General features: G+C 41.9%; 1 protein-coding gene across 1 annotated transcript in view; it reads right to left on the bottom strand.

Annotated features, from left to right (window-relative positions):
• Window positions 1–23389, bottom strand: part of LOC135057963 (uncharacterized) — a 74800-nt gene that overhangs the window by 30206 nt on the left and 21205 nt on the right. The window contains exon 2 of the mRNA XM_063963652.1: window positions 527–626. Coding sequence (XP_063819722.1) covers window positions 527–593 — 67 coding nt within the window. The 5' untranslated portion in view covers window positions 594–626. The remainder of the gene's footprint in view (window positions 1–526; window positions 627–23389) is intronic.

The raw sequence follows: 23389 nt of genomic DNA, 5'->3' as shown, positions 1-23389 counted from the left end.
CAGCAATTATTTTACTAATAATAAGTATAGTATAGAATGCCCTGATTTACTGGGAGCACAGTTTAGAACCTACCGACAAAAATGATGTGGTTTTGACACGCAAAATAGCTCAAAAAGTATGATTGAACTACAGATATAGCCACCTCCATTGTTGGTGTGATGCATATGTTTGTGCACACGCATCGCTGCAACGACTAGCCGTAACTTCATACCCGCGACTAGCTAATGCATTCTTTATGGGCGCATGCATGCATACGCGCGACTGTGTATGGGCACACATTTCGCAATTACCTTGTCAAGCTGAGAATGGATACACTTATACTTGGTCAATAAGAAGTTGAGGAGTCACAACAGACTTATATTTATGGCAGTCATGTATTGAACAAGAAGGCTGGTAACATTGATTCTCTTATGGGGAAATATTATTTTAATAATGTATTAGAGGGATTTTTTTTATGTGCGCACTGCTTTGTTCAAAATCAAAACAAATGTCTTTTGGAACTTTTTGCACTGTAATGGTACTTACGTTTACTTTCACTTCTTACGCCAAACAATGTGAGCGAAATTAGATATATAATGTGTAGCCGGAGCATTTCAATTTCTTTTCATTCATAGATCAATTGACACTGTAGAGAAAAAAACTGTTAGTGACATTAATATGAAATGGTGTATGTATAAATATTTTTTGCACACTTTGCAGATAATGTGCTATTTATTTCTTCAATGTCATTAAATTAATTATGTAATTGCTTATTACACTATTTAAATAGTCATTAGATTGGCAGGAATATTAATAAACTATCAGCTTGGTAAAATCTGTCATTAGGATGTCTACAGTCAATCTGTAGAAGTAATAAACAACTACAGTACATAGGTAGCCACCTAGAGTCACTAGTGGCCCCTTTCTAACAAACCCTCATAGGCTTTCCTTTGCTGTAAGTCTCACCATTTCCATGGTTCCTTAATCAGTAGTGTTATAAAACAGGGAGGGACTACCTTTGGCACATCAAAGGTTGATAGCAGTCCTTGATCTTGTCGTGATTACACCATATAACCTGTAACTATAATTGTTGAAAAGGTGACAGGACCTAAGTCGTTTCACCTTATATAGCCATAGGGAATATGGTAGAAATTAATCCTCTCCAAGGTACAGTGCAACACATAAGCATAAAAGTATACAAGGATGGTATTGATAATAAATCACTTCCCTGTACCACTGTCTTTTCACTATGACCATGTCATCGGTGTCAGATGAGTGATAAGTTTGTCCAAGTATATAAAAGGTAAAAACTTGTTCTATCACAGTGGAGGCATTGCCAGAACTATGTAACTGAGGAGCATGTAGATGTCAAAGAGTTCCAGGCTCTGGAAATTCAGGCTCGGCTTTCTCTGCAACACTTGGTGGCCTGGCACCATTATATAGTCGATAACCATTTTTGCCTTGCAAAAAATGAGTCACGTCCTCCTCTTCCATACCTGTAATATCTGTTCTGAGCACCAGTTGCAGATATTATGACTGTGTTTATACCATGCCATAATCTGGGTGTCTGTAAGGTTCAGTGTATCATCACTTTTAACAATGGGCCACAAGCGCTTGGCAATACTTTGGATTTCATTACTAGCCTCACTTAAGTGACTCACCCAAGGTAATCCTTTCCTGTTAGAAGACTTTTTATCTAGATGTCAGTAACTGCTCCCATTTATTCTTCACGTGGGTATTTGCACATAAACGTGCATTAACTCTGGAATTTGGTAAGTGTTTATGCAATCTACCTGGGACAATATCCAGGGTCACCTACTCTGCTTATTACCAGGGTCAGGCTGAAAACCAGGAATTTATTTTTCAAGATGTGATGTCAAAATACTGAGAGGTCCACTCAGAGTGAGTGTCCACTAGTTTGTGGTGAATCTGATATCCTGGGCCAATAGATAGATGTTGTTATATTCATCTGTAAGGGTGACATGACTTCTCTTGAAAACGCACCTGCTATAGACTGGTACAAGTTTCAGTACTTTTAAGGGTGCACCAATGGTGTGTCTAAAGACGAACCAAGAGGAAAATGCGCTGTTGCGAGATGCTGCACTTAAGAGTCAGTATTAAGAAAATCATCTATGGCATTAGAAAAAGACACAGACGTGGCTGCAGCAAAAGATGCAGATATGGCTGCAGCAGTGTGCGAGTCTGAATCGGGCCATTTGTGCAGAAGACCAACCTGCCCAATCTCTGTGCTGACGATATATCAATCTTAGAAATGCAAATTGCAAGAAAATAACTTTTTCTTTAAAATCACTAGCTACAATCAAATCCCCAAGACCACATAGTTTTAATGGATTTTAAAGGAAGCCCACCTATGCTTAGCTCACTATCCAATCACACTGTTTCATTGTTCTGGTAATGTGCCAAGCAAAATTAATGAAGTTACAGTTTTCTAAAAAATCTGGCAAATACGTTAAACTTGTATCTTCACACAGGTCAGTTTTGTTCCACAGTCAGGATTTATTTAATTTTTTAACAACAATTTATTGATTTTCAAATTTTTTTCAATACAAAGTGTAAAGCACAGATAGACAGCGTTACAAACATACAATATCAGCAATAAACATTGATTCCAAAGTAATGCAAAAGGAGACATCAGTATAACAACTTGGTCAAGAAAATGATACATGGAATAAAGAGCATATAATAATACAGACAGATGCTTCCATTATCATTTCCAATAAATTACTGAAAAACAGTTGTGTATCAGTATCAGAAGAATAAAGCATAAACACTGTATAAAGTTGAATCAGTAGCACAAAAAAGAAGAAATAAAAGATCGACGGGGGGGGTATCGGACTAGACAAGTCAAGGGGAAGGGAAGAGACACAAGACTAAATAGTGTTCCGAACTAAGTAGGCCTAGAGGTCAGTAGAAACCTTCAAAATTTCAGTTCTAAAAAGATGAAAAATATCTATGTATGAGACGAGTCCAGTAGTAGCAATAAAAACCATTGTGTGGATACGAATAGTTTTTGTATATGTGTTTGAGTGGATACATCTAGTTGTATGTAAATATCCAATTTTCTATAAAACCTCTACCCTTCATTCCATATCAGGTATCGTGGCCTGTCGTTCAGAATGCAAACATTGGAGAAGCAAGGATTTAACCTCAGAAATTGTTGGAGCATTTTTATATATCCAATTTTTATTTTTTTATTTTTTTTGCAATCATGATAATAAGTGTCAACAATGGAATCACTGTTTTCTTGTCTGGACCTAGATCCCATTCAGTAAGATGAAGCAGCAAACGGGACAGGGCGTTTAATGAGCTTAAGGGAAAATCATTTGTTAATAAAACCAATCAATTTGTCCCAAAACATCTTAATTACACTGCAATCCGAAAGACAATGAAAGAAAGACGCTGCGCTGTGCAGGGTAAATATAGGCCCTGTTAATCATCTTAAGGTGGACTTCTTGCAAAGCTGCAGACTAAATGTTTTAAGAGTGGTGTCACAATGCGATACTAAATGCGCCAGCGAAGGCACAGCGGAAATATCAGGACCATTTCAAATAAGCGGAGGACCAGAAGGCCTCAAATTGTGTAGTAATAAGGTCTAAATAGAGGTAGCGAATTTTATAACCTCTGGCAATGGACAAGGAGATAAGTGAGACAATTGAGTCTATAATGGCTGGTGGGTCGAACGCCGGGGGCAGTGATTGAACAAAATATCCAGCTTGAAGGTACATATACAATTGTTAATTTGGTAGGTCAAATTTAACAGCTAAGTGTGCAAAACTGCGGATTCTGGCCCCAGGGTCAAAGATGTCCTTAATTGAAGCAATTCCAGAAGTTGTCCATTTCACACAAAAAATATTAGTTAGACTGGGACAAAAGCAGGGGTTGCCCCAAAAAGTAATAAAGGGGGAGCAGGGAGAGCTCCTATTCATAAGTTTATTTATAGAGCACCAGGCACAGTATGTGTCTCTAAATAAAATGTTAGAAGCAATATCGGGAGGTATCAACCTCCTCGGCACATGTAGCAAAGCACTAGGAGAATATGGGAAGAAAAGATTCTCTTCCAGTCGGCTATTTGTATATGCAGAGCCTTGTGTGAACCAATACATATTTATATAAAGCTTAGTAGGAAAAAAATTAAATATTAGGTACTCCAAAGCCACCCTTCGTCCTCGGGATCTGTAATCTATTATAAGCAATTCTGGGTTTTTTCCTGGCCCATATAAATCTAGAAAACAGGGCTTTCAATAGTTTTAGATCCTGTTTTGTGAGGGGAAATTGGGAGCATTTGTAATAAGTACAGCAGTTTGGGAAAATCTATGCTTTTTATCACAGCTATCCTGCCCAACGTAGATAAAAGTAGTCGCATCCAGTTCGAGAGAAGTGTGGTGAGGCATGCCAATATCGGTTTCACATTAATCTTATAAAGGGAGGTCAAAGAGTACGGAATCAAAATTCCAAGATATTTAAGAGTTGTGCAACAGGAGAATAAATCACCAGAGGGATGCGTAGCAGTCAAATTTAGGACCCAAGGGAAACGATTTGGATTAATTGTAATTTACTTTAAAGCCTGCAAAGGATCTAAAATTGTCAATTAAGGAAACAATAGCCGGCAGGGATGTGGGAAGGTCTGAGATAAATAACAACATATCGTCAGCGAATAATTTCTTGATCTCTTAAGGTGATACCAGAGGAAAGGGGAGATGAGCGCAGTTGAATTGCTAAGGGTTCCAGAGACATAGTAAATAGGAGAGGGGAAAGGGGGCATCCTTGCCTAGTCCCTCGGTGAAGAAAAAAGGATTGGGACATATAACCATTATTATAAAGCAGCTTGAGAATGGAAATGAAGGTCTCGGGGGCACCAAACCTGTGATGCGTATCAAACAAGTGTTCCCAGTCACCATGTCAAATGCCTTGTCGGCATCTAGAGAAAGGATGGCATGCATTTGAGGTGTCCACGAGGTCTCCAACCACTGCATAACCGCTAGAACCTTACGGATATTAACCACAGAGTGTCTCACCCAGATAAAGCGCGACTGGTCAGGATGAATTATACTAGGTAAAATAACCTTAAGCCTGTCTGAGAGAATTGTAGTGACATTTTGTAGTCAGTGTTCAACAAGGATATCTGTCTGTACGAGGCCGGAGACTCAGGATGTCGACCAGATTTATGAAAGATCTTAAGTAGAGCAGAATTAAAGTGTAGTGGGGGGGAGGGGATTCACCAGACAAATTTGTTAACTACCAACAACAAAGTGTCAACCAGGTTAAGATACCAAGCTTTTATAAAAGTAATTTGTAAGACCGTCGAGTCCAGGAGCCTTGCCTGATTTGAGCTGAGGTATTGCAGTCAAGACCTCCTCCAAGGTAATTGAAGCTACCAAAGCGTCAGCCTGGTCTTGAGAGATTTAGGGTAAGACAAGGGAGTCCCAGAAAGTATTCCTTTTAGCTTTATCAATTTGAGTAGAGGCATGTAGCTCTGCTTAAAACGAATGGAGGACCTCAGAAATCTGTTTACCTGACGTCACACGAGTACCCGCTGAGGACTTAAGGGCTTTAATAATAGAAGGAGGGTGTTGTCCCCGCAAAAGATTAGATAGCATCTTGTTGGATCTGTTTCCAATCTTGTGAAATCGGCATTTAGAATGAAACGTATAGCGGGACTCATATTGTGAAAGTAAATGATCAAATAATGATTTCGGGTGTATGTTCTTAGCCTTATGTGCCGAGGTAGGAGATATCTTAAACAATTCAAATGCCTCTGTCAAGGCCTGTTGCATCTCTAGGTATAGCTTACGGTAATCCCTATCTCTGGAGGCACAATAAGAAATTATATCACCATGTAGGACAGACTTATGGGCCCTACACACTGGGCGATAATACTGAAAGATATGAACGATCTCGTTCATTAATGAACGAGATACCGTTCATATCTTTTAGTGTGGAGGCACTAGCGATGAACGATGCGCGGCCCCGTCGCTTGTGCATGCAGGCCAATATGGACTATCTCGTCCATATTTTCCTGCACTGCTATGGAGCCGGGTGACTGGGGAAGTGAAGAAATTTCACTCCCCCGCCGTCGGATCTGTCAGTGTGTAGGGCCCATTAGAGGCTTGCCAAAAGATAAGGGGAGAGTTTACTTCCATCTCCAAATTACTATGTAATATGACATCCCGAATGCCTCAAGCATATTCCTGAATTTAATAGAATTGGAGTAATGAGAAGGGAACCTCCACTGTCGATATGGGCCTCTATGTATTGTCATGGAGAGTCTGACCCAGCATAAAGCATGATCAGATATACAAATAGTCTCAATTGCAGAGCTAATAACACGAGGGAACAATGGTGGTCATTCCGAGTTGTTTGCTCGTTGCCGTTTTTAGCAGAATAGCGATCAGGCTAAAAATGGGTAATTCTGCGTATGCGTATGGGCTGCAGGGCGCACGCGCAAAGTATTTTCACACAAAACTATGTAATTTTACACAGGTCTGAGCGACGCTTTTCAGTCGCTCTGCTGATCAGTGAGTGATTGACAGGAAGTGGGTGTTTCTGGGCGGAGACTGAGCGCTTTCCGGGAGTGTGCTAAAAAACGCAGGCGTGTCAGGCTAAAATGCAGGAGTGGCTGGAGAAACGGGGGAGTGGCTGGCCGAACGCAGGGCGTGTTTGTGACGTCAAACCAGGAACTAAACGGACTGAGGTGATCGTAATCTACGAGTAGGTCTGGAGCTACTCAGAAACTGCAGGGAAATATTTAATAGCAGAACTGCTAATCTTTCGTTCGCAATTCTGCTAAGCTAAGATACACTCCCAGAGGGCGCCGGCCTAGTGTGTGCAATGAAACATGTGTGCTCCTCATTTAAACATCACACAGAGACTTCCAGTGTATCTGAGTCTGTAAAATAACAGCAACATACAGTGCAACTATTACGATGGCAGGAATACCCACGCACCTCTCAACAACCAGAGAACAAAGGGTTGCAAGAAAAATGGTAATGAGCACCCTATAATAAAAAAACAAAGAAAAGACAAACGGTGTTCGAGCATGCTCTCAGGTCTGGTACGTAAGAACATACTATAGCACAAAATAAAAATCAGTGCAACAATACAGTCGGCATGGGCGTGTAAATACCAGGAATAGAGAAAATTTTAAGGGTGTTTGGTGAACTTATATCAGAAAATGAGCAATCTTGCAGTCTGTATAAATAGTCTCACATATCCGTGTCTGGTGTATCGAAGGGTGAGGGACGTGCGGTCTTGGAAATATCAGCCAGATAAGCCTCCGCATCTGGCACCGTAAGAAAGTCCTTAAAAGTGTCACCATCAAATAAGCGCAGTCTAGCGGAGGAAAGGAGTGCAAATTTCTTATGATCCTTAAGTATCTAATTACATCCTCTCTGTACAGTACACATAACCTCACGTATTTTGTCTTTCCTTACCCTCACACCCTCCTGACCCTTTGCAAAATTGCTGGGTGATCATATCATACAGCCCATTAAGAACCTATCAATCTGGTGGACCATCTATCCTTGTGTATCAATGCCTAGTTCTCTATAGATTGGAAGCTTGCGAGCAGGGTCTTCCTACCTGTATGTCTGTCTGTTTTTACCCAGTTTTGTTCTATTACTGTTGTTCTAATTGTAAAGCGCAACGGAATATGCTGCACTATATAAGAAACTGTTAATAAATAAATAAGTAAGCAGGAGCACAGAGGAGAGAACTCATTCTATTATATGTATCCTGGTACATTTCCAGCGTAAATCACGATGCCGTCTGGAAGCAGACCATATCAACTCTTTATGGACATAACTGAGGCATCTAAAGATGACAGCTCTAGGTCTGCTATCTGCTGTGAAGCGTGGGGGTCCCAATCTGTGTTCTTGCTCCACTATTAAATCAGAGCAGGTGTCTTGTATCTGAAGATATCTCCATAAGGGTATCGTTTATAAAGGAAAGTAGAACTGTCCCTTTAAGGGATTCAGGAAGACCTATTATCCAGGTCGTCTAATGTATTTGTAAGCATATAATTAGCCTTCTGCAAAGTGGAAACCTGTGTTTTCAGCTCAGATATATCTTGGAAAGATTCACCCAGCTCAGCTCATTAGTTGTGACTTTGTTAGCCAGTTGTTTAATTTTGGATTTAATGTCCTGTACCACCTGTGAGAGCTTAGCATCATGTGAGTCTAGTATATGACCCATGGTATCTTGTATGGCTTTAACCATGTCAGAATAAGTAATGGGTATATCTTGTGAGGAGTGAGCGGGGTATGTAAGCTGCGAGGGCTGTGTAAACTGAGAAGTCTCACCCACATAATCCAGCAGCGTCTCAGATGAAGAATCACTGCATGGGGGAAGATTAGAGTCCAGCGCGGTGGCCATTTTGGATTCAGCCTTGTGTTTGTTAGGGCGCTGCTGTTTCTCCGCCGACTGAGAGGATACAAAGCGGTCCATTTCATGCATGAGTAGTTTCCCCCGCCGGCACCGGTAGTGAGGCTGGGGTGGCAACGGAGCTCCACAGGGCTGCAGCCTCCTACATGCGCACCGGAACCGGAAGTCCCCTCAGTCAGGATTTTAACATTCTCATCATGGTAATAATCAGTAGACTACCGACCCCTGACTTTGCCTGCACTATTGGGTTTTGTCACACATCAACAATCAGAAGTGCATATCCTCACCACTATTGCAGCCATCACTATCAAAGTAGAGACCATATTATGTTACTCTCTATCCTTCAAAATCTTTTGATAAAATGGCATTGTCATATCTCATACATTTAGTGAGAATTCAATATTGTGGACCACTCTTGATACACACCATACATTCAAATCCTTAGCACATACAATGATAAACAATAATAATTAAAATGTTTTTGTATTATAATAAGGGTCAACTGGGTATTCCCCTCCTATTCATGCTCTTTAATTTAGTCATAGAACCCTTAATTAGACTATATAAATGGTCAAAAGACTTCCAAAGCATAAAATATGTGTATTTAGAGTCAAAATTACAGCTTTTGCTGATGATTTTTTTATGTATTTATAGGATCTTTACATGGAAAGAATACAAATATGGTATATTTATGTACACATGCAATAAATATAAATAAATGCACACTAAAATAAGGTACATAGACACCAAAGAGCGTAGAGGGCTCCAGTAGTAAAATTCAGAGCGGTGTACTATAGATAACAGTATGTGTTAAGTGCAAGGGCCTCAATATGGAAAGAACCACATATAATAAAAGGTTGCAATACAACAAATTTCTCATAATTCGCACAAATCATATTGATAGTATTGCAAAAGTAATAATCTCTTGTATAGTAAGTACACAAAAACATACCATACATGCATATAAAACAATATAACTTTGTCAAGAGAAAATAAACAGTATGAGAGAAGGGAGCACAAAACTAGGAGAGAATGGGAAGGGGATAAAAACTAAAATGTGGGTGGGGAGTTCCTACCCTGGATTTTTAAAGAGCAGTGAGTGAACATGACAGATATGCCATAATTCAAAATGTATTTAACCATCAGAAAACTAGGATTCTAAGAGCAGTGTAATACACGTCTATACGAGTACCAGTTGATAGACTCAAACAGTTGATAGACTCAAACACAGTCAAGATATGCTGTTGCTGAGAAATATCTAGAGTTCAATAAAAACACCCCATTTCTTATAAAAATTATGACACTTTCTTTCCAGATCCGAAAAAGAGTAGACTGACTCTCCAGGTAGAGAGTATGTAAAAGTAACAAGGGGATCGTTAACCAATTTATTTAGGGTAAGTTGCTTCACCAGGGGCATGTATGTATAGTGTATATATCCCAAAAAAGAAAAATTTAGACTTAACATCCTTAACATTGCTCTACAATCCTTGACCAAATGGAGGTTAAAAGTCATGTTAATAAACCATAAAACATTATACCAAAATGTCTTAATTTTGTGCCATTGCCAAAAATTATGGAAAACTAAAGCATTAAAAATTTCAAATGAACTTCTTGTAACTGTGTTGAAGGAAGGTATTTAAAAATAACAGTTAAATCATTTAATAAAGCAGGAATTTGGAAAGAGTAATCCAGACCATTTTCTTAATGAATGAGATCATAGTCTTTCTAACTTTGTGGGTATTATATCCCAGTACAAATATCAAGTTCTATAATGGGAGAGGGAGATTACAGAGAACAGAGATACCAAAGGGTCTAAATCTAAAGAGAGATCATAAGGGGGAGGGCAGGATTGGATATAATGGTGCACTTGTAAATATATGTAAAAGTCTTACCAAGGTACCCTGTATCTGTCGTAGAGCTCACAAAGTGAAATTAAGATTCCCCACCAGATCAGAAAAATCTTTAATGGAAATAATACATTTTTCCTTTCAAAGAGAAAATTTTACATTATCTGTTGCGGGTAGAAAACAAGGATTTCCACAAATGATAATAAACCTAGCATGAGCTTATTCACTGACCACCATCCCAGATAAGTATCCCAAAAAACCATATTAGAATGAACAAAAGAAGGAAGAGAAAATAAAGGCGTATGTAGCAATGTGCTAAGATCATAAGAAAACACTAAGGCATGTTCAAAGTGATAATTAGTATAGGTGAAGCGAGCCAATAACCAACCAATAATATAACAAAAAGCTGCAGCCTTATTGAAGGCTAGGAGATCAGGAACAGCAAATCCTTTATACTTATGTTGTAGTTTAAGCTTAGATAAAGCAGTTCAAGGTTTTATTTGTTCCAGAGAAATTTGGTAAATAATTTGTTGCAAAGTGCTACATCTGTGTTTGTCAATCAAAGTCTCATACACACTAGGAGATTTTCATATCAAAAGACTTTGACAACATATCTGAAAGATATGTCTTTTACCCAAAGTAGTGCATACACACTGAGCTATTTTCCCAAAGAGCAAGAGATTTTCAGGAGGCGAAAGACTTTGCTGAAAATCTTTCATTAGAAAGGCTATTTGCATAATGGGCTGGGTTTGAATTTCAAGGGTGGGAGCATGGGCCATTTAAATAAGGGGGACTCTGCTGCCGTAATTAGTAAAAAAAAAAAGGGACTGCTGCCATAATATGTAAAAACGGGGACAGCTACCATAATGTGTAAAAAGGGGGACTCTGCCTGCCGTAATGTTTAAAAAGGGGACTCTGCCTGCCATAATATGTAAAAAGGGGGACGCTGCTGCCATAATGTGTAAAAAGGGGAACTCTGCCTGCCGTAATGTGTAAAAAGGGGGACTGTTGCCATAATGTGTATAAATGGAGACTCTGCCTGCAATTTATATATTTTGTACAGTATAATATTATACATAAACATTGGTGGCAAGTGGTGCCAGAACATATACATTGCTGGCCTCTGCCAGCAATGTATATATTACTGGCATACATGTTGATTGGTGGGCAGTGGTGGCAGTAATATATACATTGCTGACCTCTGACAGCAATGTATATATTACTGGCATATAGTATATACTGTAATCATTGGTGGCAGTGGATACCATTGCTGCTGCTCCGTGAGCGTGAGTTGAGGCTTTGGGAGGGACGGGGCAGAGCCGGAGTGCAGGACAGTTCATCCATCATCACTCGGCACCGTACACACTGCGCAATGATGGGTGGACAAGGAGCGAGGTGGGCAAAACATTGTGTGCAAAACACATGATTGCCCACCTTGCTGGCGTTGATGCGGGAGCGCGCATCAGTGCTTTTCGCTCATCGCCCGCCCATAGACACCAGTAGATTCTGAGCTCAAAGCAGCTCATAACGCCAAAAGTGAGCTGCTTTGAGCTCAATCTTCTAGTGTGTATGGCCCACAAAATGATCCTACACTAAAGCCCTTAAGAGGCAGCATTTGCATAGTGTAGGATCATTTTGGAAATAGAATACTCTTCAAAACCGCAGTGCGCCCAAATAAAGATAATAGTAAAGAGGCCAGGTCGAAAGCAAAGTATTAAGTTTTAGAATCACCAGTGAAAATTTAGTAGTATATAAAGCAGATAAACATACAGGTATGTACAGTAAAAGCAAAGGTATTTCAACTTTAGAAGTATTAATCTGAAACTGAGAAAATATAGGAGCGTAGTGAAAAGTAGAAGCTGAACTAGCAAGTGGGAGGAGCTCATACTTGGCAGTATTAACACGACATGAGGTCGAAGGATTTTTCTGCGTTTAGTGACAGAAGAAAGCTAGGGTCTGACCTTCCAGTAGTATCCAACCATTCAGCAGCTGAAATCACCATACGGATGTTCACAAAGGAGTGTTGCCATGGAATAAAACCTGTCTAGTCGGAAGTAAAACCTTAATGCGATTAGCTAGAATTTTTGTCAGAAGCTTATAGTTCTACATTTAAAAGTGAAATGGGTCTATAAGAGCAAGGAAGGTGGAGATCTTTACCAGGTTTGGGAATAAGACAAACAAAAGCATCATTAAAATCTCTAGGCAGCGTATGAGTTTGCAAAATTGATTTAAAGACTGATGTCAGCTGGTCAAGTAAACGGGATAGAAGAATCTTCTAGTATTCCCCAGATAATCCATCTGGGCCAGGAGCCTTTAATGGTGCTTAATTGCTGACCCCACTTCTTGGGGTGTCATAGGAGATTACTGTGTCAGGGTTAAGTTTAGGCAAAACAATGTTGGACCAAAAAATGGATTCAGCCTTTTTATCTCTTGGAAATTGGACATAAATAGCCGTATAAAATTGACGCATAACATCTGCAATTTCTTTTCCAGATGAGGCATAAGTATCATCAGATCTTTTTAGACTTTGTATAAGGGAAGAAGGGGAAGATCCTTTCAACAAACAAGAGGCACCCATTTCTTTTTCATCCACTAGGGGTCACTGGAGTACTCTTGGGATATGGACGGCTTCCACCGGAAGAAGGCACTGAATAAATTAATTTTTGAGACTACTCCTCCCCTCCATATCCTGCAGCACTTCAGTGTTTTTTCTGTGCTCGACACAGTTAGAAGGCATAGTGGAGCTCATCCACAAAGTATTGGAATTTTTTTTCTAAGTTTTTTTTTTTTCTTCAATTTCCACGTCCTTTCCCCCCTTCTAACAGGCGTGGGTCAGGGACAGTGGAAGCGGCTGAGTAGCCGTGAGTGTCGGACCTCTCTGTAAAGAGCTCCCTCACTCCACTTGCAGGCTGCCTGCAGGAAAGCTGGACGGAGCTTGGATGAAGGCCCCGTCATAGACTTTTGTCACGGTCCAGGTATGTTGGGTTGGGGCGGTCAGCGCTTGCTGCCGCTCCACTGTTGGGGATTGTTGGGTACTCACCGCTGCCCGGAGCGCGTGTACATGGGCCGCTTCACGGTCCATGCGGCGCGCTCTCACTCTCCGGTTCCCAGCATCCTAAAAGACTGCTGCTCCCTGCGCAGCAGCAGCGCTGCTTGGCTACACAGACACGCCGTTATGCTGTGTGTGGCGGGCGGGAGCACGTGTGCATGGGCCGCTCCACGGCTCCATGCAGCACGCTCTCTGCTTCCGCCTTCCGCCCGCAGCAGCCGAGGAGTTCCGTTGTCCGGGGTCTACAGTCAGGCCGCTCACACGGCCCTTTGCAAAACTCCCACAGGCCCAGACCCGGTGCTGTACACGGAGGTCGTGGGAGTGGGGGGGGGGGAGACTTTAACAGTATTTGGCAGTGCAAGAAATGCTTAGTATGTTTAAATGTTCTCCTGTCTGTTCCAGGTTTCCTATTTTTACATCTCGGCTAAGAGTGGTACTAGAGGAATTTTTGGGGTCAGTTTTCGTATTTCTGGCAGGCACTGCACTTGCCTAGATATATACCAGGAACTTTGGTGTTATTACTGAGTCGTGCAGTCTGTCTGTGTGGAGTTTGTATTGTCTGTCTTCATAATGAGTAAGACACCAGCAAAATCTAAGAAACATTTGTCATGTCATGTCTGTAAGAGTGTGTTGCCTGATGGATCCACCACATGTACAGCATGTGTTGTTAATACAGCCATAAATACGATTTCCATTCCAGAAGTAAAGGCATCTCAGGACCCGCCATGGGCTTTACTTGCAGATGTATTAGTTGGTTTACAATCAGAACTGGCCGCCTCTCGTGAAGAAAGAGAGGCGGCAAGATCGGAGTTTAAGATGAGACCATTTGAGTTACCTGGGGAGTCTCAAACTGGTCATAAGTCCACCTTGAGTGGAAAAGATAAGTTTCCTTTTCCTACTAATTTTCCTGTCTCTGGGATACTAGACCTCACTGATCAGGAGTACGAGGAGGGCGAAATAGAACAACAGTCAGAAGGTGACGACTTTGACAGCCCAGGTATTGACAATCTCATCAGAGCAGTTCGTCAGTCGCTGGAGTTTACGGAAACTGAGGAGCCACTGACGAATGATGAGGTAGTCTTTACTAAACGACAGAGATCTCCGATGTGTTTCCCTATCTCGGAATCTTTTAATAAAATGTTACTGGAGTCACGGAAAAATCCGGACAAACGGTTTTCTATTCCTCGTAGATTTAAATCGAGTTACCCGTTTCCAGAGGCCATGACAGCTACATGGGAGAACCCACCTTTGGTGGATTCATCCGTATCTAAACTTACGAGGAAGTTAACCATACCAGTCCCAACTGCTACTACGCTTAAAGACCCTGCAGATCGTAAAATAGAGGCTATGCTAAGGTCCATGTACACAGCAACTGGAGTGCTGTTAAGACCTGGGTTGGTTGGCATTTGGGTTACTAAAGCTTTAATGGTATGGATAAAAGAGCTCAAGTCGGCTCTGCAAGATGATCATCTTATACTTCTCGCGGATCAAATCTGGGAAGCTGCTGAATATCTATGTACAGCTTCTACTGACGTCTGTCAGCTTACTTCTCGCCTGTCCTCATCGCTAGTCACAGTACGACGAGCACTTTGGCTGCGTTCGTGGCAGGCGGAGACGGAGGTTAAAAAAGGTATAGAGGCATTGCCTTATGATGGCGAGAAACTTTTTGGTCCTGAATTGGACAAATGGATTTCTGAGGCTACTGGAGGGAAGTCTGTTTTTCTTCCATCGCCTACAACTATACCTAAACGGAAATATTCTGGTCCGGCGTTCAAATCCTTTAGAACTCAGCCCTTTCGTGGGCAGGGAGGAGCAGTCACGCCGGGCAGAAGAGGTCGGGGACGTAGTGCCCGACAATCCAATGCACGTCGTCAAGACACCAAGACCACTAACAAACCAGTGGCATGACGGGCTCCCAGCCCATCTCGGATCTCCAATTGTGGGAGCACGCCTTCAGAGCTTTCAGGGGGCGTGGCTGCAGACGTCCACAGATGGGTGGATCCGCAATTTAGTATTAGAGGGTTACAAAATAGAGTTCGATTATCTTCCGACAGGAAGATTTTTCACGACAGGACTGCCTGTGTCGGACGACAAGAAAGCAGTTCTGCAGGTTGCCATTCAGTCTCTGCTGAATGCTGCAGTGATAATTCCGGTCCCTGTGCAGGAACAGGGGCAGGGTTATTATTCCAGTCTGTTTCTGGTACCAAAACCAGATGGCTCAGTCAGGCCAATATTGAACCTAAAAGGTCTCAATCATTACGTCACTTACCACAGATTCAAGATGGAATCTCTCAGGTCAGTAATTGCAGGGTTAGAGCCACAGGAATTCATGATTGCACTAGATCTCAAGGATGCGTATTTGCACATTCCGATTTGGCCACCTCACCAGAGTTTCTTAAGGTTTGCGATAAGACGAGACCATTACCAATTTCAGGCTCTACCGTTTGGCCTCTCATCAGCGCCTCGGGTATTCACCAAGGTAATGTCCGTGATGACAGCTCATCTCAGGTCCCTAGGGGTAATAATTGTTCCGTATTTAGACGATCTACTCATAAAGGCTCCGTCTCAACAATTGCTTCTCCAACATGCCTTACTAACGTACAATGTACTAGTTCAGCACGGTTGGATAGTCAGTTTAAAGAAATCACATCTAATTCCGTGTCAACGACTTCAATTCCTAGGGATGATTCTCGATACAGTAAAACAAAGGGTTTACCTGCCACAACAGAAAGTACAGGGCATTCGTCATCTGGTGCAATTAGTGCTCAAGCCACGCACAGTCTCAGTACATTTGTGCATTCGCCTTCTAGGCACAATGGTGGCGGCTTTCGAAGCACTTCAGTTCGGAAGATTTCACTCACGTCCGTTTCAACTGGAGGTGTTAGCACAGTGGTCGGGATCACATCTGCAGCTGCACCACAGGGTGAGGTTGTCACCACAAGTCAGGGTGTCTCTTCTCTGGTGGTTAAAAATACACAATCTATCTGCAGGGAGACGATTCGGCGTCGCGAATTGGATAATTCTGACAACAGACGCAAGTCTCAGAGGTTGGGGAGCTGTAGTTCAGAGTTATCGGCTCCAGGGCCTCTGGGCGGATCACGAAAGATCGCTATCCATAAATGTTCTGGAACTCAGGGCGATTTACAATGCTCTAAGACAAGCGGTGTACATGTTTCGTTTTCAGACTGTTCAGGTGCAGTCAGACAACGCGACGGCAGTCGCATATATAAACAAACAAGGAGGAACGAGAAGCCGCATGGCTATGCGGGAAGTAGCTCGGATCCTCAGATGGGCCGAATATCACCAGGTGATATTATCGGCAGTGTTCATTCCTGGAGTGGACAACTGGGAGGCAGATTTTCTCAGTCGTCGGGATTTTCATCCAGGAGAGTGGGCATTGAATCCAGAAGTATTTCAGAGGTTGATCCAGAAGTGGGGTTACCCTCAGGTGGATCTAATGGCATCCCGCCACAATCATCAGGTGTCAAGATATGTGTCCAGAACAAGAGATCCAGGGGCAGTGGCGGTGGATGCTCTCACAGCCACGTGGCCATACAGCCTTGTGTATCTGTTTCCACCGTTTCCGCTGCTCCCGTTGGTGCTAAAACGGATCAAGAGAGGGTTCGTCACAGTCATTCTAATAGCGCCTCATTGGCCTCGGAGGGCTTGGTTCTCGGATCTCCTCGGGTTACTCGCAGACGATCCGTGGCCACTCCCACTACGTCCGGACCTGTTACAACAGGGTCCGTTCCTTTACCCCGATTTAGCGCGGCTGCGTTTGACGGGGTGGCTGTTGAAAAGGCCATCTTAAGGAAAGAGGGCATTCCTGAGTCTGTTATACCAACCATGGTACGAGCTAGGAAGCCGGTTACGGCAGCTCTTTATTATAGAATTTGGCGTACTTATATAGGTTGGTGTGAAGCTCGGAAATTTCCGACATCGTCTTTTAAATTATCCCGTCTTTTGTTATTTTTACAAATGGGGTTAGATGGAGGACTACGTCTTTCCACATTAAAGGTGCAGGTATCTGCGTTGTCAATTTATTTTCAAAGGAAATTGGCCTCGTTACAGTCAATACATACGTTTCTACAGGGTGTAAAGAGGATACAGCCTCCTTTCATTCCACCTACAGCACCATGGGACTTGAATCTGGTTTTAGATTTCTTACAGTCCGATTACTTTGAACCCTTACAACAAGTGGATATTAAATTTCTCACTTGGAAAACGATTTTTCTTTTAGCCTTAGCTTCGGCTAAGCGTGTTTCAGATTTGGGTGCCTTGTCATGCAAGTCACCGTATTTAATTTTTCATGATGACAGAGCGGAACTTCGGACGAATCCCGCTTTTCTACCAAAGGTAGTGTCGTCTTTTCACATCAATCAACCAATAGTAGTTCCTGTGTTAACAGGAGACTCTGGAACGTTGGATGTGGTTCGCGCATTGCGTATCTATGTTTCCCGAACGTCTACTGTGCGTAAGACAGATACGTTGTTTGTTCTCTATGACGCAGCTAAGAGGGGTTGGCCAGCCTCTAAGCAGACCTTATCCAGATGGATCAAACTGACTATACGTCAGGCTTACCTTTATGCTAAGTTACAGCCACCTACTTCAGTAACAGCTCATTCCACACGTTCTGTGGGGACGTCATGGGCAGCGAGTCGTGGGGCTTCTACGACACAGCTTTGCCGTGCGGCTACTTGGTCGTCAGTGCACACGTTTGTGCGCTTTTACAAGTTTGATACGTTCGCGGCAGCAGCATCTAGCTTTGGCCGTTTAGTGTTACAGGTGCCAAACAGCTCTCCCGCCACGGAGGAGACTTTGGTACATCCCAAGAGTACTCCAGTGACCCCTAGTGGATGAAAAAGAAAATAGGATTTTGGTACCTACCAGGTAAATCCTTTTCTTTGAATCCATAGGGGGCACTGGACGCCCACCCAGAGCAGTTTACCTGTTTTAGGAGTCCAGTGGTTCTTATGGTAACACACTTTCACGACTGGTTTAAATTTAACAAGGGTTAATCAGTTATGGTGTCAACTGTTTAGTTGTCTGTTACGTTGTGTCAACTTTATTGTTGTCTGTGAGACTATATGTAATTCTCCTTTTGTCAATCTCTCTATCGATCCTGTTCGGCTCAGTAAAAAACACTGAAGTGCTGCAGGATATGGAGGGGAGGAGTAGTCTCAAAAATTAATTTATTCAGTGCCTTCTTCCGGTGGAAGCCGTCCATATCCCAAGAGTACTCCAGTGCCCCCTATGGATTCAAAGAAAAGGATTTACCTGGTAGGTACCAAAATCCTATTTTTATTCCCATATTTATAGAACCTGTGATCTTTGTGAAAAGTATGCCTGTCTCCAATAGAAGGGCATAAAACATGTAAATTTACAGTTATGAGCTACATGTAAATTTACAGTTATGAGCTGATTGGCTGGTGCATTATCACCTTGCACTTATCACCGCTTTATCACTGTATGCCTTCTCCAGGCTGCCCCACGGAGAGTGAAGGCAAACAAGTACAAAACACATATACAGAGAGACCAGAACATATTCCTAAAATACATAACAGACAACTTAACTTCACAGTATAGAATATAGCATACAAATAGAAATTAGTAAGAGTGTCTGAGCTCCTAGCCATAACCAGCTATAATAATAGAGGGGTTGGGTATGTTATGCCGGCTGCCGGGATCCCGGCAGGCAGCATACGGACACCGGGCATATGAAAAGACATCAAATAATATGAACCATGTGATCCATCAATTATTCACCATCAGTATCAGATGAAGCAGAAACATGGAATCAGATTGTCCATATGTAGCAGAATGAACACTGAAAAGATGAATTCCATAATAGTCAGTGTAAGGTGATACCATTATAGTGTCCTCAGTAAGGATATATAGCCTAGAGCTATGAAGTCAATTAAAGGTCACAGGTCAGTGGGGATACAGGTTGGGAATCTTCAGCTAAATAAGCCTCCGCATCAGATGCATCATTTAAATATTTGACAGAGTTCCCTTTAAACACTTGTAGGTGAGCAGGGTACAGTAGTGCAAAAATTTGTCCACTTGAGCAAGTTGTGATCAAATACTGTAGGTGAAAAGACTATTCAGGAGAATAGTCCTAAAAAAAAATCTAAAATTTTGAGTTGTTACAAGTGAGGTCTCTCTTATGCCAAGACACAAACCAGATGGCTTTCTTATGGAGATAATTAAGACATTTAAACAAGACAGCACAAGGTCTGGAAGCAGCAGATGAACAAACAGTACCAGATCTGTGAGTCCTTTTAGTAACTAAATCGGAGAAAACTTCTTGAATTTCCGAAAGTCCAGGTACGGTGTGTCACAAAAGTGGTATAAAGCAGGGCCTTTTAGTGACTTAGGGAGGCCAACCACTATTAAATATTTCCGAAAGTCCAGGTACGGTGTGTCACAAAAGTGGTATAAAGCAGGGCCTTTTAGTGACTTAGGGAGGCCAACCACTATTAAATATTTCCGAAAGTCCAGGTACGGTGTGTCACAAAAGTGGTATAAAGCAGGGCCTTTTAGTGACTTAGGGAGGCCAACCACTATTAAATTATTGTTTTGCAACCTGTCTTCGCAATGCGCTCATCAAGTTTAGCCCAGACCTGAGTATCAGACTTTTGAAGGGTAGAAGTGAGGTCTTTCAAAGTGGCAAGATCTTGAAAAAGTTTCCCTGACTTTATGTTCCATAGCAAATACACACTTAGCTATCTGTTGGCACTGACTTTTGATACTAACCGCAGTCAACAACGGCTGCACAGTCTCCCTCACTGCTTGCTCCACATCATCATACTGTGATACCCTACTACAGAACCCCATCAGGACCTCTTGTGGGTATGCCACATCCCTTATTTGGATCCTGTGATCTCAGTGCTAGGGCATGAACTGGGTCTGCAGGAGTTAACTTTTCTGTTTACTGGATGACATCAGCTGCAGAGGGAGAAGGCCAGCCCTAGCAACAGGCTGACTTGTAACCTCCGAAGGGGGAGGAGCCAATTGAGTGGGAGCTGAGCCCTGGGGAGAGGGAGCTGTGTGAGGAGCTGGGGGAAGCCATCCCATATAACTATGTATATTATACATATCTGACGTTTTGATTGCTCTATTCTTACAGATAAGTAACAGGCATGATTTGCCCACCTAACATGTAAAGTAGTGGTAGAAGCAGCACCATAAGACTATCAGGAGGCATATCTGTAGCAAGTGCTTGAGCCCTGTTGGAAGATCTATTCTGATTCTCATGACATTGTGTGTATGTGAAACAATAAGTAATAATAAAAGTTTATTCCACTATGGTAACAGATGTTAACATAGATTGGCTCAAACTGCATATTGCTTTAATGCTGCCAAATGCTGCTTTTGGAATAAAAGGTTTGGGTATTATATGTAAACAGTCTTAATGCTGACTTGGCCATGTTGGCATTCATCATGTATAGTAAACAGTGATAAAAAGTCAGCATGTTAGAATGTTGACATAGTATCCCAGGTGGCCTATCTTTGACTTACCTACTCCTGGCAGTTTCAGTGGCTGCCAGATCCCGGCAGTCATGTTATCATCACTTCTGAACATTTTTTTTGTTTGTTTGTTTGTTTTTAAACCCCACTTTTAGGTTTAAATCTTTTTTCTTTTCTTTTTTAAACCAATGGTTTTTTTTTGTTTTGTTTTTTGCATTAATGTTTTAATGGAAAATTTTTTTAATCCTGCTTGTTATAATACTGTGAAACATTGCTATGTATTAGAAACCTTGATCAACCATGTTTTTATGCTTTCTAACATTAACAATCCAAAGTTATTAGGCTTTGATATGATTTATTTGAAATCTTTCAATAAAACAAATTTTGGACTAAATATTATTAAAACATGCAAAAGTACGTTTCAGAGAAATGCACAAACACAAAAAAAGGAGTTAAGCATTAGCACTGGATTTTGAATAAAAAACACTAGTTTAGATGCCTTTTCAGTTCCCAGTCTGTTTCAAAGCTTCAAATGAACTAAACCAAAAGATACTTTTACACTAGCTGAAGATGATTGAGCACTCAGAAGTTGTTCAATAATGGGAAATACATTAGGTTTTGAATTGAAGTAAACATGAAGATTAAGCCATGAGGTGTTTTTCTGTGTATTGCCTGTTTAATGTGTTGGTGTTGTTTACTCTTTAAGACTGTGAGTGTTAACTGTGGTTTTTTCCTGTCCTATGGGAATGTTGGGGGAGAAGGTTTAGCACCTCTCATTTGATTCACCTCCCTATGGGGGTCATTCCGAGTTTATCGCACACTGATGATTTTCACAGCACAGCGATCAGGTTACTACTGCGCATGCACCGAATGCGCACGCGCGTCGTACAGGTAAAAACAGCATCGTTGCTGGGCAATGCTTCTAGCAACAAATCCGTTCGCACGGGTGATCGCAAGGAGATTGACAGAAAGAGGGCGTTTATGGGTGTCAACTGACCGTATTCTGGGAGTGGTAGGGAAAACGCAGGCGCTTGCAGGGCGGGCGTCTGACGTCAATTCCGGGACAGGAGAGCCTGAAGTGATCGCAAGGGCTGAGTAAGTTCAGAAACTGAAACTGCAAAACACTTTTTCGTCCCACATGTGATCGCACACTTGCAAAGCGAAAATACACTCCCCCGTGGGCGGCGACTATGCGTTTGCACAGCTGCAAAAAGTAGCTAGCTAGCGATCAACTCGGAATGAGGGCCTATATCTTTGTGTTGTGTGTGATTTATTGCATTGGTTCAGCTTACTTAGATGAAGAACACAAGCAACAAGAATGTGAAATAAAATCGGGGATTCCCTTAGGATATGCTTTTTTTTAAGAAGTCACGGTGTTGTGCCTGTAGTCACAGCATATAAAAAAAAAAAAAACATTTGGTTTACACCAGCCAACACAGCTTCTGAGTCAGGCCTCTGATCCTCAGGTGTTCCATTTTAAGTAGCTGTTGTAGGGTTAGTTCCACATCAGACTGCTGTGACAAAGCTTCTTGTAAGATCTATTGTCAGAGACCAACAATAGGGACTGATGTGAATGAGCACATTTTCTCTATAAAGTGCTGCGGAATAGGTGTGCGCTATATAAATAACTTGTAATAATAATAATAATAGGTATGTATCATGAATCCCAAATGGGGTATGAATAGTGTAAATTCGACTGAGCGGATGCATGAAAGTAAGTTTACTCAGTGTGGGACGGCAGACCACATCGCGGGCGCAGCACCAGGGATCCCATAAGGAAGATCACCCATCGGTGACATCAGTAGGGTAAGTTAATGTAACTGGTGGGTATGGGACGCTGGCCATCCAGCCACAACTCCTGACTACAATTTCCAGCAGCATGCAAGAACTGGAGCATTTCTAACCTGTGTAGCACAATAACGGGTTTATCTCACAACAGCATGCAAGCGCTGGAGTAATATTAACTGGTTCTATACTAACTGACTAAACATACTTTCTTTACCTTCAGAACTTTTATCATCTGATGCCCCGCACAGTCGTGTTTACACTGAAGCAACACTGTGCATTGTATAAACATTGTGTACCTATGTGTGCATACCACTGTACTTTCCTTTTCAGCTTGTGAATTGATTTTATTATTACAAGGTGAGCGCTCAAACCCCCCCCCCCCCCCCCCCCCCCGTTAAAAGAAATATAGGTTGGGTAACCTTTATAGTTAGCAGCTCCTGATACCTCAGGCATCTCACAAAAAAGTGTAGCGCTGTGTGTCCTATCTCTTCCTATATATTTGCTGCACCTGGTATTCCTATGTGGTCTCCCATCCAAGTACTGGCCTAACACTGCTTAGCTTCCATGATCAATCAAGATTGGGCGTAACTAGTAAAGTGTGGCAGTACTGATAAAAGCCCAGCAGATGAGAGAGTGTGGTTATCAACAGTCGAGCAACAGAGCTAGGATTTGTGTACTTTTGCTTTCCAAGTTAAATATGCACAGAATTTCTGTTGTGCATTGTGGAGATTGGTAACTGGCACCATGGAAGATAGAGTACACAGGAGGCAGAGAGTGATATAGATAACAGAGAGAAATGAGATGCTAATGGGTTAGATCACTGTTACTTCTGCTGTCAAAAAACAAAGTACAACA

The sequence above is a fragment of the Pseudophryne corroboree genome, chromosome 3, assembly GCF_028390025.1.
Source record: "Pseudophryne corroboree isolate aPseCor3 chromosome 3, aPseCor3.hap2, whole genome shotgun sequence".
Lineage (NCBI taxonomy): Eukaryota > Metazoa > Chordata > Amphibia > Anura > Myobatrachidae > Pseudophryne > Pseudophryne corroboree.
The sequence above is the reverse complement of the archived record's forward strand: the minus strand, read 5'-3'. Positions and strand labels throughout refer to the sequence as shown.